The 18,034-nt window shown below is 38.0% G+C and overlaps 1 protein-coding gene across 1 annotated transcript in view; it reads right to left on the bottom strand.

Annotated features, from left to right (window-relative positions):
- The window catches only part of PDE11A (phosphodiesterase 11A), a gene marked incomplete at both ends in the record, with an annotated part of 137,656 nt that overhangs the window by 35,966 nt on the left and 83,656 nt on the right, over window positions 1-18,034 (bottom strand). The window contains 2 exons of the mRNA XM_080620917.1: window positions 23-130; window positions 236-382. Coding sequence (XP_080477043.1) covers window positions 23-130; window positions 236-382 — 255 coding nt within the window. The remainder of the gene's footprint in view (window positions 1-22; window positions 131-235; window positions 383-18,034) is intronic.

Here is an 18,034-nt window from a genome sequence, read left to right on the forward strand (position 1 = left end):
GCGTCTGTAGCTGGATACTCACAGTTAACATGGCAAACATTAGCTGGCAGACATTGAAGGCATGCCTCCAGTTGTGATACAAAACCATTCGATAATTCTTCCTAACCGTCAAAAGCCACCTACACAGCGTCTGAAATGAAAAGTACAAATTGTATCAGGGTTACTAAACGTGTACAAATGGACAGAGCAGTGCCAAGACAAAAGCAGCAGATCTCTCTGCAACGCAGATGGTTACCTCATAGTCAATTTTAAATTTCTGAACTATTCCAAGTTCCATGAACATCCGCAGGGCTGCAGTAATCATGGCATCCACATCCAGCGAGAAGTCATCAAAATGAATATCATCAATGCCAAGCTCTGACACCAGAGGGATGTTTGCTGCCTGGAAAAGCCAAAGGGAAAGGGAAACTTCTGATTCAAAACTTGGGGTTGTTTTTTGTGTCAGTCTTGCAACCATCCGTATATCAGTTCTGACCTGCCAGTACATCCCCTGCTTGATTTGAATGCGGAGTAAAAAAAGTCTTCATCAAAAAAATACGAACATGTCAAGCTAACGTGTAGGGAAACGGTGGGAAGGAGAAGAACCTGGTGTGAGCAGGAAATATGCTCACCATCCCAACTTGAGCCCATATATAGCGTTTGGACTGTGAGAGGTGACCACTTTACAGCTACTGCAGTAATGCAATGTATTCCAATGCAAATTACAATGCTGTAATGCAAGAAACATCTGGACAGCCAGCAGCTGGGAATTTTAATTGCTACCATTCAGAAATGCAAAGTAAATATACTGCTCTGCAGAATTTCTTCATCCAAATGTCTTTACATTCATAAGCATAAAGTGCCCTTCACTTTATACTGCTTACTACACATTTGTAGAACCAAAAAACCAGAGTAATACAAGAAATCTAGCAGAAATACTTTTCAAAGTAAAACAAAACTTATTTTCAATATGCTGATTATGTAGTAAGCCAACAAACAACAGCAAAAGCCTCACATTTTGCTTTTTCCATGTAACAGCAGGTTTGTTGTGTTTGTAAGAGCTTTTCATGTACACAAAACCTCAGTTGAATGTGCAGGACTGGCTAATGCATGCAGTTGTGCACACAGATGTGTTGTGGCTGGCCCAGTGGCAGCACCTGAAGGAGCCAGGTGGAGGTGCTGACAACCCTCATAGGCTTGTTTGCCCTTCCTTGTGCCCCTTCAGAGTTGCCACTTGTCTCCCTAGAGAGGGCAGGTGGAGGAGGCTGCATTTGTTGAAGGAGCATCTGTTCCTTGTCTCTCGCAGTGAGAAGGTGATGGGTCAGGTAGAAACATCACAAAGAGGCTGGATCCAGCCCACAGGCCATGAGCTGGACCATGCTGAACTAGTTAAAATCGCGTGGACTCAGCTGGTGTGGCACATGCAGCTACTCACTTGCATAAAATACCAATTTGTTCATGCAACTGTAAGTTCACCTTCACAGTTACAGCTTCTATGTGACCACCTTATGTGTTTTTTCCTTTTTGAAAACCTGTGTTTTGAAATATTGCTTCCTAACTCCAAGTTACTGAGGTGTAAAATGCTTTTTCTGGCCAAAGGGAAAATGCCATCTCAATAATTACTTCATGCAGAGATTAAGCTGGTTTAACTATACTGGTGTAAACCTGGCATAAACCAGTATTAACATGGAAGTGTTAAAGTATTTGCTAGCTAGAATAAAAACCTTTGCCAGTCAGCACCCCTTAAGAGCACTCCAATACCACAAAAAGACGTGGTATTACACCGGTGAGGCTAATGGACATAGGAAATACATCAAATCATTAAGTCAAGTGTCATCTCTGGACACAGCTGAACCACCTCTGGAGCATGCAGGCAGAGGTGTAAGCTCTGTTAACTGCATACTTGCTTTGTCTGCAAGCGTACTTATCCAGGTTGAATCAATTCAGCATCTTTTTTTTTTTTTTTTTCTAATATACATTGAAACATTTGAAATTCTAGAGGATCCCAACAGAGATTACACCTTAACACCCTTTCAGATCTGACTGAGAAGCTATGTGTTTCCTTTTGAGGTAAAAAAAGAAAGAAAACATGGTTAGGTGTGAAACAGGAACCGTGGCCCAGGGATTGTGTTGTCCAGACCTTCAGTGGTCTTACAAAAACTCTTGACTTTTTTATCATTCAGTTATTCTTCAGAGCTTTGGGGGTACTCAAGATACATGCTAATATTTAGTCTATGAATACACTCTTTGCACAGTACATGTGCTCTTCACAGAGTGTCTCTGAGGGAAGAAACACGTTTGTCAATCTTGTTTGGTCCTTAGAAAGAAGTTTTAATAACAAAGATGCTGAAAGAGAAGGACCTGATTGTAGGCAGACCTACTAGAACTTGTTTTATCGAAAGTAGCTTTACAAACTTACTGCTGCATTTTCATTAACTTTGAAGTGGGCTCTAATTAAATTTGGCACATTTTTTGCCCTCTTAAAAGAAAACAGATATTTTCCTGGCTTTTTACTGGAAGCAAACACTTTTACCAGTCTGTTACAATTCAGGGAGAACACTTGAAGCTGTTCCTCAACTACAATTGTTTTTCCCTTTGTCAAACAGTGGAGAAATAACAATATATCCCAAATCTATTACGAACTGAGCAACAGGATATTAACAAAGCAAGTCAAAAACAATTTCTTCCCATGTCAGTTTGAAACTTTTAAATATTTATGAGGTCTTACATTCTTAAAGTTAACAGGAGTGCCATCATCCAAAATAACTGCTGAATTAATAGCCAGAAGATAACATTTGTATAAAAGAACCATTTGCTTTACAACAGCAATAAAGAAACAACAGAATTATGAGTGTTGAGTCTAATTTGAATAATGTTAAAAAAATTATACGATGTGGGGCTGCAGCAATATTCTGGCTGCACCTGGCATTATCTGTCCTCAGCTTCTTATGCTAGAAATGCAGCAGCCCAGGGTTTATAGGAGAAGAGTCATTAAAACTTCATTTTTTTAATTGCAAAGATATAAAAAATATTCATAGTACAGAATATTAAAACATATCCATCCCTGAAATTTTGTTGCACTGCAGGACAAATTCCAGGGATTTCTTAAAATAAACAGTAATAACAACATTCTCTTCCAGGAAAACAGGCGGGATGAAAACACCATGACAGTAAGAGAAAGGAGCAGACAATTAAAATTCAAGTTACAGTGAAATTACTTTTTAAAGCCCCCCAGTGATTTGAAATCACTTAAAAGATTTGCTTCCTTTTGAACATTTTAAAGTTCAATTTCCCCTTTCTAGAAACAATTAAGAACATTATACTCTGAAGTCTTTTCTCCCTGTGGACCAAGCAATTTCAACACTCTTCACCCTTAAAAAAACTTCACATGACTGTTCTGTGCTTTTATGGTAAATTAAAGCCGGACATGCCTCCTCGTTTCATGTCTCCATACCCCCTGGTACTAAAATTTGTCTTGAAAGGAACCGCAAACACCAGTTGGGCTTAATGCATGGGAGAGAACTGGTCTTGCCTAATGAAGTACAAACTCAGCAGTTACCAGACTGGGAAACTATCACCACTTGTAGGCAGCTTGAAAAAAAGGATGTCATGCCCTGAATGAGAGCATAAGAACAAGGTCTGTTGCTATCCTATATTCAGATGTGCATGGGGTGTGATGGATACAGGATGGAGGGAAAGCACTTACATACTCAGTTCAGGATTGGAGACAGATTCCCCTTTCCTCACTGCCCTTTGCTATCATGTAAATTGCTTCACAGCCTGCTTGGTATATGTGAACAGCTAGGAGATGAGTGACTGGTTGAGCCTTACTTTACATCTGCCACTGTGAAAGGGCCATATGTCATTAATGACCATTTGGGCTGCTGTGGATGAGCAAAGCTTAGAGAAAACTTTAGGAAACTAGAGATTCAAGGTTTTATGGAAACTTTGCAAGGCTAAATACTTGAAGTAAAAGCTACTATTTGATGCTTAGATCTTAGTGCTGCCGAACACAACTATTTCACGCTTTTAGAAATATGTATAATAAATATCTTGTATAAAATGGTTTCTTTATATTGTTAGCATGCAACTAGATAACAAAAAGGATAGCCATTCATTCTCATCTTTTCTTCTAGGGAGTATATGTTAAGGGGTAAATGTATGCCAGAAAAATGCAGTATAATATGCACACACATATATACAGAGCAATCAAGAAGCAATTGCAATCAACACATTGAAAAGGGGAGACTTCTGCTCTTGTGCAGCTTATGCTGCCAGCATAAAAAATGTCAGAGAGAAATAACTCCTTATGTAGGGAAAAACTGTATCGTGTCATCAAATATGAAATAGCAATTTGGATATTTAATAATCTGCTATAGCAGAGTTTAGTTATGAGACAGTCTGGGTCAGTGGTGCAGAGAGGGAAATTTCAAGGTGGTGATTACGTTTTGTCTCATCTTGCCATAATCTTATTTCATCCTTATTTCCTACAACTTGGCACACACTGAAAGGCAGCTCAAGGAGTTTCTTAAACAAAAGATACCCATAGCTCAAGGGTCTGATTGTAATAACTTAATTCAGCATTACATGATATATGAAAATATTTTTTGATCCCATTTGATGCTAAGAACACAGGACAAAAATATTCCACAGATTAAATAAGCTTAAGGGAAAGCTTACTAAATAATTTTGCACTAATTCTTCTAATAGCATATTTTTCACAATTTTCTATATCCGTATTTGATAATGTGATAAAACCAGATGTAAGGAAACTGGTGAGCTCTTCAAAAAGTGTTCCTGGTAAAACATTGACTACAGTGGAAGCAGTCCAGCTTAACACAAAAAACTGAACTCCTACTTTGCTGTGTCAGCTTAAGCTAGCTGTACTTCAGTTTTAAGACCTGCGAGGATAAGACATTAGTGCTTATTATGTGAGGAAAGCATTTTGAAACCTACTGATAAGTATATCAGTATGGCTTTGTTAAAAAAAAGCTTATTAGCACATTTTGCTATTTGCTATGCACAGCTTCTTCTCCATGCACTATCAGGACTATTCTGTAACAATAACTTCCACTGCTGAACATAGACCACATTTATATAGCCCTACGGACAATGACACATGGATGGTTAGCAAGGTTTCCTAATCAGAAAATACTGCCAGACTGATGGAAAAAAAAAGTAACAGGAAACTCAAATATATAACACATACAAAGATATCCCATGAAATGTATGTTTCGATGCAGCAGAAGACTGGCAAAACAGTATGGTATGCCTCTTAACTCCCAGGGGCACTGTCTAAGTCAGGAGTACACGTACTATTTCAATAGCAGGTCAGGATCTGACCTCATTTGTACTCTATAGTGAAACAAGTTTCAGACAACATGACATACACAAAAAAAATAAGACCACCCTTTCAAGTATCTCTTCACTCACAGTCTCTCTCAGAAGATTAGGAACTGAAAAACCTTCAAGGTTGATCATCTAAAACTGCATGGAAAGCATCAAAATGGAGAATATTTATATGTGATGACTTTATCTCTCACTTAATCTTCTATGAAACCACTTTGGAGACAGTATTTTCTGATGGCAAACATTTTTACTTTTAAAGGGTTCTTTTCCTGAATAAAGGCCCCTAAAATATTTGATTATACTTGTAGCCGCAGGTGTAACCTTAAATCTTAAACTAACAATAGCGTGTGTGCCTTTAACATAGTAGAATAAAACAAACTGTTCTAACTTACTAACACATAGAGAGAAAGGAATATTCGGCTGATGGGGGAAGGAATATCATGGGACTGATAACTAAAGAGAGAGTAAATTAAACCAAGGTTGCCAGCCTTCAAGATAGCAAAGCGGCGCCCAGCATGGAGTGAAACTGGAACAGAACAGAAGCAAGGATATAGCAACTGCTAACTGCAAGCGTGTGCAAGCACTGAGGTAATTCAGTAAACACAGTGAGGAAGACTATTGATGGTCACCAAAGAAGACCCCCACTCAGCAAGAAAGCACATGCATAATTAGGATGCAAGTATTATAATTAGTTCCTGAAAAAAGCTATGAATATGCATGAGCAGGCTAAATACATAGCTGCTGTCAGCAAGTATCAGGTATGCTCACCTTTGTGAAATGATTCTGTGTGTGCTCAGCACTGCAATAAAGAATGCTGCTTTCTAAAACTCCAAATTGAGTCTTAGAGGGTTTCTCCAGCTGACTTTTACAGTAACACAGGCATCTTTCAAAACATATCTTTATAGTCAGTTATTACCAGTAGTAGACAAATTTTGCACTTCATAGCCATGGAAAACCAAAGCCCGTTATGTTCCAGTTTGACACATTTCTTTCTCTAAAGTGGAAAGAATCAAAAGTTTCAGCACAGGGATGTTTTAATGCTCAGAGTAGCCCTGCTCTTAAAGGCCTCCCACTGTCACTGCAGACTGTGGATGGCGTCTCTCTGCACTTCACAATGCTGAGTTAGTGCCTCTTTTGCAATGATGAACTGCAGGATCATGTCATTTAAAGGGAATTTTATAATATTTACAGTAAAGGGGAGTGGGTGTGGTGAAGACTTATCATGTGCACACATATTCCTATCTGGATTTTGATTCTAATGACTTTTTAATGTGACTATCACAGTAGCATTGCTGCTGCCTTCAGAAATTAGGGCACAAATCAGGGAATCATTTAGGTTGGAATAGAGCTCTTGAGACCAGCCAGTCCAATGCCCTCACTCAAGCAGGGCCAAAACTTTACCCTCAACAACTTTCACCGATTCCAGTTCTCTGAATGAGGTCACTGTATGAAGGGATACTCTAATAACTACAGCTGGAGACTGCAATGAGAAAAGAGTGGGGCTGTGGACTTGTCTGAAAGCAGCTGGACAAAAACATGACTTAAGGAGACCTCACACTGCCCTATGTAAACACACTTTGCCACTGTCAGATCTACCAGATTCCCTGTTTCTCTGTGCCAGGGTCTGTGAATGTTTTATCCACCAACTGTTCAGATGCAAAAACCATCAATAATCCCTTGAACAGGATTTATGTATTTTAAAAGTCTTCTGAGTAACCCAGCAGGTAGGCAGAGAGTTGCAATTGTAAAACCCAATGCCTAAACTCTGCCCAAAGTCCCACAGTAAGTGTCTGAGCCTACTTTGCTGAAAAGGTCATCAATTTCTCTAGTTAAAGCTTTACATCTCTAAAATGAGAATATTGCTGGTTTACATTCAGCTTCAAAATCTGCAGCTGAAGCACGTACATGTGGTGCACACTGCTTCATCTGCAACCAGCAAATTAACAGCGTAATGTGTGATTTAGACATGAAATGTGGAACAAAGAAATCTGCATTTAGTCTTGTTTCAAAATGTTATATTTGGTTTGAACATTTACCAAACATAGCTACTGCTTAGTATGAATACTGGTATTTGCTTTAATTAAAGGAGAAGCTTCATGGCATTAAAAAAGCTATTTAGTCTGCTTCTTCTATTAGAACAAGAAAAGTAGCCATTAAGCTATATATCATTATCAAATACAGCATTTAGAAAATTTTTCTAACCATGCTTAGGACAAAAATATGGTATTTACTTTCTGCTTTTGGGACGAAGCTATACATGCCTGAGTAAAGAACATTTCTGATAATTTTTAAAAGGGTTAGGGAAGACATGCCATTACAGTATTATGCATGCTATTTCTAAAGATAAGGCCAGAATTATAGCTAAAAAGCTGGAAGTATTTTGAATGATTCTGGTCAGTCAATCAGTCCTGTGTGGACATGCCGCTTCCTGAAATTGGGACCCATCAAAAGGAATAATACATTTCAGAAATAAAATTATTGCATTTAAAATTTTGTTGCAAACTATAGTCGGAAGGACACAAAATACATGAATTATGTTGCTAAAAACCAATCCTTGTTGTTAGAGTTGTTCCCTAGTACACAGAAACAAAATATATGGCAGCCTATAAAAGGAACAAGAAATTTTGATTTTGAAAGAACAGAGACATAAAATAAAAGCAATTAATGGTCTGAGAATCTATTATTCTTAAGGCCAAAGTCCATAACCACAGAAGCCTAGGACTGGAGTTTTACAGGGCATGCACATTTGACACAATGATCTCCCGAGGCGCGCAGGGGAGCGTTCACGTCCTCTTGGCTTATGGTGATTAGGAAATAACCAGTGTGTCACATACTACAGGCTAGCAACTGTCGACTTTTTATGACCATTGGTACAGATGAGAAGCTCATACAAAAGGGTCTATTCAGTCTCTGTCCCAGAATTTTAAATAAACACAAGCAGCAAACCTAGGGCAAGCATTTTTCCACGATACAAAAGTGTCAGGCATGCAGGCTGCCATTTCCCACAACAGCCTTACTTAGTTTTGATAGGCAGAAAGTCAGATTTGTTGCTCCCATGAAGAGCAGAATGGGTAATGCAGACTGACCCCATCATACCTATAAATTTGGGAGGATGAGGGAAGAGGCATACAAGGGAGCTTTTTCCTCAAGAAGACTGTCTAGGAAGGGGAGGGAAGACAGATTCCCTGAAGACTCAGAAGAGTAATAACCTGGTTAAGGGTGGAAAGAACAGGGTCAGGGTTCTCGCAGAGGACATGAAGGCACAGGATGAAACTGGCTTTTTTGGTGTTAAACAGCCTAAGTTATGCCCAGTTGGACACATGGTGTGAAAGAGCATGAAAGAGCAAAAAGTGAAGGTGCTGCCAAGAACAGACACTACAAAAAAAGTGAAAAAGAACCAGTAAGCCCTCAAAGCCCCACCAGTGCCACAGTGGCACGTACAGTGCTATTACATTACTTATTCCTATCCCAGTGTATGCCAGCAGCACTCACTGCATCCAAGCTCTGCAGGACCATAGAGCATGTGCAGCCATGGGGCACCATGGCGGTGCTGCAGGAGTGCACAAACAGCAGTGATGATCCTGCTGGCCACCAAAACTTTCTTTCTGAGCACCTGCAACAAATCAGGCTGGCAATACAGTGACTGGTGGTGAAAGTTATGCAAATACATGAGTGGGCTACTGCTCCACTGGGGGGAAAGACCTATTTCAGATCTGCGAGAGTGACAACTATAGCACAGCACTGTCAGGGAGACAATATATAACATTAAAAACACCTTCAAACTTACAACATACATTTACAGAAAAGCTAGAGAACATTGCAGTGATTATCCTTAAAACATATTTTATCTTTGTCTTTTTCTCCTTCGTTTTCATTAAGTTCTGATTGGAGGTTTAAAATAAATCCACTTATCCTATTCTGAATTCATAAATCACTCCCTAGGAACAATCAGACTGCCCAAAAGTGCGTTCTCCAAAAAACCAGAGCTTCACCTTGCTGCAGTTTAAGAAGCCAAAAGAGTTATCCTGTGCAAGGCAGAGCATACATCCTCCACAGCACCTTTCATCCCACAGAGCACACAGACGAAGCCTGAGCTCCCAACCCACAGAGCTGCACAACTCACAGCCTAATCACCTGTATTTTCTGACAAAAGATAAAATTTATAGATCCCCCTCTTTCAACAAAAACAAATGATAGGCACTTAAATCTTCTATTTATTTAGCTCTTTACTTACTACCTACATCTTACTAGCTTCATAATTTTTCTTTAAACAATAGTTGCTTTCATTTATTGTTATTTTGAAGTGAAAGGCTGCAACACAGCCATAAATACTTTTATTGTCATTCATAAGCTTCTTAATAGCTTATAATACACATTAACTGGTCTCTATGAAAATACTCTTATGATATTTGACTTATAACTGTTCCTTTTCTCCTGGATACCTTGCATCTGCCAAATCAATGTTTTGAATAGAACATCTTATCCTATGTTTAGACAGTGATGCAGAAGGGCTGCAGCACCAGCTGAGGAAGTATGAATCTCAGTGGTCTCTCTGGTGACTCCATTTGAGGGACACTGAGGATTGTCCATGCCTGGCACAAAGCTGTGGGGTGCACAAATACTTCAGTCACCATTGACTCAGAGAGGCAGTCAATGTGCAGACAAGTGCAAAATGAACAAAGCAAGGAGCTGGATATGGGACACTGTTGGGGCTGCATTGCTGTGCCACACAGCACCCAGCTCATCAGTGTCTTCCCTGGGTCACTACCATGCGATCCTTGGGCTAGCACTACCCGCAGACCAGGCCTTGCCACAACTTGTTATGATTTTGCTACTGCTCCACTATGCCACTTACAATCTTTCCTTGCCATCACCCACAGCAACAGGTCTCCTTCTGAGAAAGTGCTGCTAACACAAGGAGATACCTGGAGCCAGTTTAACAGTAGAGTTTAGGAAGGCCATAAATAGAAACATCTTTTTGTTGTTTTGGGGTGGGGTTCTTTTTGTGTGTGCCTATAGGCCTGTGGTATGCCCAGGACAAAACACACATGATTGCATGGCAGCACAGAAAGCAGGTTCAGTTGAGTTACATTTAAGCACACCTAACAGGATGCTCCATGAACAGGGGGATCACAAAGGTGCTGGGAAACACTGAGCTCTGATATTCTCAGCTTTTCTGAGTGTTCAGAGCTGGGTGTAGCTTGTTGCAAAGCACGAGCACACTTCACAGAAATGAACTCATAAAATATTCAGTTTCCTGGTTTTGCCTGGACTACAAGCTGCACGTTTTCTATGCCGTTGCAGCAAGAAAAAGAATTTATAAAGTCCATTTCTTATACATTTGAAGTGTTCACACTTTAAATTTGGAAGACTGAAAATGCAGAACTGGAGAGCTACTCACAGGATTTATCTGTTAGAAATTACATTTACTCTGCCTGGGATTTTACCTAGACTAAAAGAGACTTTTGAGACTGAAACAATAGATGAATCCCTTCCCCAGTCAGACAAAAAACTGTGTAATAAATAAACTGTAGAACATTGTAATCACAAATATTTTTTTATATATGCTAGATACAGTTTTGGTTGGATGACACAGGCCCATACACCCCATACATGAACTGGTCTAGAAAACAGGTGTGCATCCATGTAATTTTTTCCTTCCAATAATCCCATAGCCTAAGTTAATAGTGCACAGGAACATGGTCCGTCACACACTCCTGTGTGGGAACAGGTCTCTCAGCACAGCCCCATTTTTACCAGCTGGTGGAATAATGCAAAAAAACCCTAAAACTAGCTAGATTTGAGACTGTGGATAGATATAACATGGGTGAACTCATGAAGATATTTCTCCCTAGGCTCTTGGGTAACTCGCGCAAGCAGGACACATGCCTGCGCTGTTAACATATTCTACTACATGCACACACACAAACGTTACGATGGTGTGAGATTGCACTAGTGTTACCTATTTCAGGATTTTACAGCTTAGCAGAAATGCTGCTAGGCAATCAGCCTTAAAGTGGAGCAAGGATGGCACCCAGTGGCCAAACGGATTCATCTCAGAAAAACATTTCTCATCTACTTCCCATTCTTTAATTTTGGGAGTTTTAATTATAAAAAGATTCTAGCTCTAATATTAAACTCCTTGGCAATGTCAAAAGCCTTTAAGAGACACTGCCTTCTTCCTTCGGGGGACATTTATGGTTCCTTTTGTAAAATATTTTGTAAAAAAACCCCCGCAAACCCACCTATAGAAACCCTGCCATTAACAATTTTCAGTCAATACCAGTAGACATTTATGACAACCAACTGTTTACAGCCAGAACACTGTACAGAGGCAGAAATAACTGAAGTATTTTTTTCCTTTTGTAGGGTATAAGCTAGGAAAAGTCATATTTTCTTTCCCTGGTTTAAAAAAAATCAATACAACTACTAAGGAACTTGTTTAATTTTAAAATTAAAATTGATATTAATGCCAATTATAGATAATTCTATAGAAAAATTCTATCCAAATAAAGATTGTTAAAAAAACCCCCAACAAACCAAAAACAACAACAAAAACCCAAAACCTTGATATTTTTTAAGCAGAAAATTCCCAGTTACAGCTGTCAGCCTGCTGGGGCTACAAAAGGCATCCAAGCACAGACAAAGAATAATTTAAAATGTGAAATATGATGCCATTCTTTTTGATTTATTTGAAGAATTCTTTCTTCCATGAGTTAAAATAAACAGTACCGAGGTCTTACTGGGCCATGCAGGTCTCAGAAGAGTGAGCTGTCACATACAGGGCTAGTCCCAGGGAATTCCATCACCTGTGTGGGGAATAATCTGCTCCTCACTAATGGCAAAAGAGCCATGATAAACCCACAGTGAAGAACTCCTAGAGGACCATCATTCACTGAAGTAGCCCAATTTTTTAAGTTATTCTGGTCAAATTTAAGCGTACAAGTCTTTGCTAGATAGACTTTTCTTCCTCTTTGGAAACCTTTCCAAACATAAATTCCCAAGTCTGTCACTGACTGAAACACACTACTTTATCATTTGACAAGTGTTGATTCTGTTTTTAGAATTTAGATATTCCTCAGGCTTGCATGACATTTTAAATGTATTCTATGCCTTATCACTTTTTGCATGGTCGTTGGCTAAATAGCGTAGCAATGTTGAACTGTATTTACTCCTCAGTGCTTTCCAGCTGACAGATTCTTGTGGAGTATGATGACTGATCAGATTGAAGGACAGACAACAGGTCTGTTGGATAATAAATCATTTTACCTTCACTTGTGAGCAGTACTCTGTGCCCAGCAATTGCTATTTCCAATTTCTTTCTGTAAGCATTTTCGCAAACTAATTGTGGTTTTGGACATAAAAACAGATGGAAAAAATAGAAAATTTCCCATGTAAATAACAAAATCCAGTATTTGAGAGGACCAAGAAGCAGCATGCTTTTTAAAGTATGGGTAAATTAATAACCATAATTGTTTTCTTACTCCTCTGCTGAAAATTTCTGTTGTTGAAGTACCGCTGTATTAGTGTGCATAATTACTAAGAAACTGAAAAACAGCCACTATTAAAAGCAATAACTCAGTAATATTTTAAGCTACTTAGACTATTGTTTTAGTACTGCAAAAAAAAATTAGAATATATGAGAAATTCTTAAAATTTAAATCTATTTCAGCTTTACAGAAGAAGGGTTTTTTAAAAAAGTAACACAAACATCAGGTTTGACCATGCATAGAATTTTAATTTTCTGTTATTTTCAGTGCTTGAAGTTTATTACTTGTTAAACGTATTTAACAAGGAGATTTAAGCTCTGGTTTAGCTATGAAGTAGTTGATCTTAGAAGTAGTCATTTATTATTTAACATTTCTAGTTACTGTGTGCCTTTACTCTGCAGTCAGAATATCAATGTTGATTTTTACTTTTTTTTAAATCCTAATGCTTAAACTCCCTTCTTTATAGCTTAGAGTGTGAAGGTACTCAGAAATTCTTCTGTTATAGCATAAACACTGAAGAATAAATATATTTTGCTTTTCCATATAAAAATAATCCACAGGAAATTCATAATTGACATACACATTATGCTCTTGCTCTGACGTAACCCGCAGACAAGAATCTATTTCTTGCTAAATGACGACTGCCCCTTTAAAACATTAATTTACTGACCTATGCTTAACTCATGAATAAACAGAAAAAATGTCTGGACATGGATATATGATTAAACTGTAGGCTTTGTCTAGCTTCCAGGCTGTATCTTTCTTTCTTTTGCCTTAACTCTCTCAAGTCACATATAGCTTTTCCTCAAGAGAAAGATTTTTTTGAAACAAGATTTACTTATCTCCTATACTACAAAATAAACCAGTTTCATGCAGCCTTATCATACAAATACAACACAGTTGCATCATACAAATCTTTTGGAGTCAGAAAGCAGAAATGTTGGAATCTTTCATAGAGATGTTTTAATGTTTCTATCCCCTCTTTGTAGATGGGAAACCAAATCACAAAGAAGTGCCCTGCCCTGCCCAGCCCAGATGATATTACAAGATGAGGGCAAGGAGCTTGCCTAGTTAGACTACAGTGGGCACATGAGGTGAATGTACTCTTCGTGATTGCTATAACCTTCCTTTACTCCACTGTAGCCAATAGAGGACTGGCCTCTTCAGAGAGCAGCTAAGTGCCTGAGCCTCACCAGATTGAATTGCTCCTTGTAAACTCTCCTTCCACCACATCCTGGAAGATTCATATTTCATCTTCCTGGAGGGAAGAGAACATTTTACTCTGTGAGCTCCATGTTTTCACCTGAAAATAATAAATGTGGTCATTTCAGAAATACAAGAGGAATTCTTTCAGGGACCTTTTGCAGCAATTTAATCTCGCCTTGATCAACTATGAAGCCAGTAAATTCAAATACTGAAATTTAAATAAAACTGAATGTTTAAATTTTTTGAAAGCAAATTCAGAATTCCCATTAGCTTTTTCTATTAAAATCCCTAGAATTAGGGTAGACACTACAATATGACACTAGTCTAATATGACAGCAACAGAAGTAATTCATGAACAGGTGCTTCTTGTGCCTCTGACACGCTGAAGTCATCCCACTTTATTTATGACAAAATGCCTCATGGAAGAAATTAAAGCAAAAAACCCTCACTTCTTCCATGAACTTTCATATTGCTCTTTTATATGCCTCATTCTCAATAAAACCTATCACACTGGAACAGGTTTCATGACAGTAATAATATCTCTATGAGGAGGGCTATTGTATTAGAGGTGCACCTGAGAATCACGTCACAGGTCCCAGCACTGAGACAAGGAGCTGAAAAATAGCTTAGCAGGACAATCCAGAAATGCTTCCAGGGGCAGGTGGTTGAGAAAGGAAAAGAAACAGCTCATAATAAAGCAAACAATTCAACAGACTCAGGAGTTTTCATCAAACCCTGCTATCTGCAATTTCTGAGATTTATGACAGCAATGATCAAGTCACATTTTTCTTCATTTTAAGCAGGAAAGGCATGGTTGCTTTTTGGGGTGATAAAAGTGATGCAAAGAATGTAGTTTCCTATTTTTTTTCCCAAGCAGTGCTGTTGGAAGGCGCTGATTAATAAGTCAAGAATAGTTCTATTGTGCCAGACCAAAGGTCCTTCTAAGCCCTGCACCTTAGTTTTGACAGTGATCAAGAGCAAGGAAGACTATTTGAGCTGAGAAAACATACCTCTTTGGTGCACTCTTTGGTACAGCGAGCTGCACTTCAGAGATTTCCTAAGGCAGAGATGACTGTCTTCATACAACAGTCCTCATTTGCTTTTTCCTTCTGTAAATTCACCATTTTAAACCCATTAAGATCTAAGGTGGTAGGCCATATAGATTAACTACATGTTTACCGAAGAGAAATCTTTAGTCAGATTTAAATATGTACTCTGCTAATTTCATTTGATGCCTCTAAACCTAAGCATCGTAGGAGAAAAGACCATGAACAATCTTTCCCTACTCCTCTTCTCCATGCCATTCCTTCTTCACTGAAATTAGAAATAATATTTTAGTTTTATATATCTTTGAACTACAGAGCACTAGCCTGATGTCAACAGATGACAGCCTTGCACTTCAGAAACTAGCATAAACCCCACAGTATTTGATTTCTAATCATTATTTATTATTTTTAATAATTTCCAATGTGTATGCAGTGTGTTCCTGACTTCTTGTTTCCATGACAACTGAAGACATAGGCACATGTAAGAGTGTACGAAATAATGTAACACAATAAAGACCTCAGTTTCATGAATTATGAAACACTGCTTTAGGTCTTATGTGGACAGTGCATGTGGAAAAGCAGAGAAAATAAACTGTTTTACGTCTTGTGAACGTGTGCATTTCTCTAAAGGGAACACAGATCAATATTAACACTTAAGCCCTGTTTACCCTCAAAGTTTCTCCTATTTTTCCCATTGTTGCTACTTTCAGTGGAACTTGAGCAGCTGGAATAGCACTGTGGAAAAACTCAGTGCCAGCACAGACCCTCCTGTAACAGCCAAAAAGGTGTCCAGGAGTCTGTGACTCACCATGGAAGACAATCTGAAAAATCCTTAAGCACATGAATAACTTCATGCAGTTACGTTGAACTGTAGATCTCTAAAGACCTGTACATGTTTCACCATATGCATGTCTGGGACCATGGCTTGCAATAGTGACTGCAGTGTTATTAGGTGCCTTCGGTCCTTGGTTAACCCATGTTACCAGAGAGATCAAAACAGCAGTGTCGTCAATACATAAAAACGTCATCTTCTAGCTACATTTATTTAAATGGAAATATTCCATAAGTGGTCCAAATCAGCTTGCCTTTCTGAAATCTAATTACTGAGGAAGATTATAATGTAATTACTATAAACCACTACAAATTATTTGATTACTGGGATATAAAAGTAACAAAAATAGTTCTAAATTGAAAGAGGGCATCACAACTAAGAATGACATAGCCTAGGAATGCTCTCCCAATCCTTACAGAGATTGGAGATAAAATTAATATATAAAATTCAATTTTTCATTGTGCTGCCCACGCTTATGCATTTGAAAGTGGGTATAAAATTGTAACAGCAGAAAACATGAATAACAAATTCATTTTATATCATACATGTAACTCACTCCAAGTATCAAATTCACTTAGATTCAGCTGTTTACACTGCCGTATACAGCAGCAGTCCTAAAAGTTGTTTCCTTTTTTGGTTCAACTCTTTCCATCATTATTTATTATAAATGCCTGAGTTTTTAAGAGACACACAAAAGCCTCCCTATATCGGGGTAGCTCTTAACTAGCCATACCTCAGGCTATGGAATTGAGAAATAGAGGAATTGTTATTCACACTACATTTTGAATCAAAGATTCTGTAAAGCAGGTGATACATTATTTTCTGTTGTGTGGCTCTCCCATGTGCTGTTTGACCTAAAAAAGGGAATCTCTCACAGGGCTATAAATAATGCATCATAGTCATTAAATATTGATCTGGCTTATACCATTCACAGCTGCACAATTCCGTTAGCTTTTTAAAATAGCTTCTTGTATATTACCCATAATAGAACAGTGTTTACATATTCTGTTTGGAAACTATATTAGTTAAATTTAAAGGTGATGTGTTTGTGGGACAGCTTGCTAAGTCACAGGACTTGCTCATTACTGTCTCAGAAGTCTGTAACTCTTGCTATAAATATCCTGTCCTGGACACAATTCTGCATTCTTTACTCATATATCTTGGCTTTCTATATTTGTCTAAAAGACAACTATTTTTAGGCTTGCAGAGCTTGCATTTCTATGAGAAGAAACATGGCACTACAGGACAATGCTATAGGATAGCATCAATCTTGGATTAATCAGACTCCACTAGCCTTACATTTTTCTATTCCAATAATCAAATGCTTAGAGCTAAATGCTTGTGCTAGTATGCAATGGAGATAATGGAGTTGTCTTTTAAGTCTAAAATACAAGAGAGAACTGCATTGCCACAGTTTTTAAAATCATACTGATTTCTAACTTAAAAAATCCTCCACAAATGAATATTGATATATGTATGATTCATTGGTACATTACTTCAGCTTATCTTGCCAAAACTGAGTTTGAATTTAGTGTAGTTACATAAATGCAAGTGAGAAGCATTGTGATAAATCAGGCTCAAGGCTTCAGGGAGATATTCTCAGGTAAGAAAGAAATGTTTGCACTCAAGATGGATTTTTTTGTTTTACTTGCAAATGCACATGGAAAGTAAAGTTTATTTTTTCTCCCTATATGGTATCAGAATTTCTCCCTATATGGTATCAGCAATGGTATCAGAAATTCATCTATCACAGTAATGCAGCACATATCAGAAAACCTAAAAAATATTATGCAGCTTATATGAACTTAGTAGTATATCAGATACAATTTTTTTTAAGCCATCATAATCTAAATTTTAAAAAATAAAAGTTGAAAAATATTTAGCAGCAAATAAATGTAAAATAATCCAGCAACAGAGTCTAAGTACAATATTTACTAGAGATTGTATGGTTTTGTTTCTGTTGTTTTAATTCTATAAATCATCCACAAAACCCACATCGTTCCTAGAACCTGGAAGTACAGTTCACACCCCAAATGCAGGAGTAATGGTAGCCACCCCGCAATTAATTCTGATTAATAACGAATTCCAATTCAATTGCCTGTTATTAAAACTCTATCAATTAACCTTCTATG

Source organism: Psittacula echo (assembly GCF_963264785.1).
Source record: "Psittacula echo genome assembly, chromosome: 6".
In the NCBI taxonomy this organism is placed as follows: domain Eukaryota; kingdom Metazoa; phylum Chordata; class Aves; order Psittaciformes; family Psittacidae; genus Psittacula; species Psittacula echo.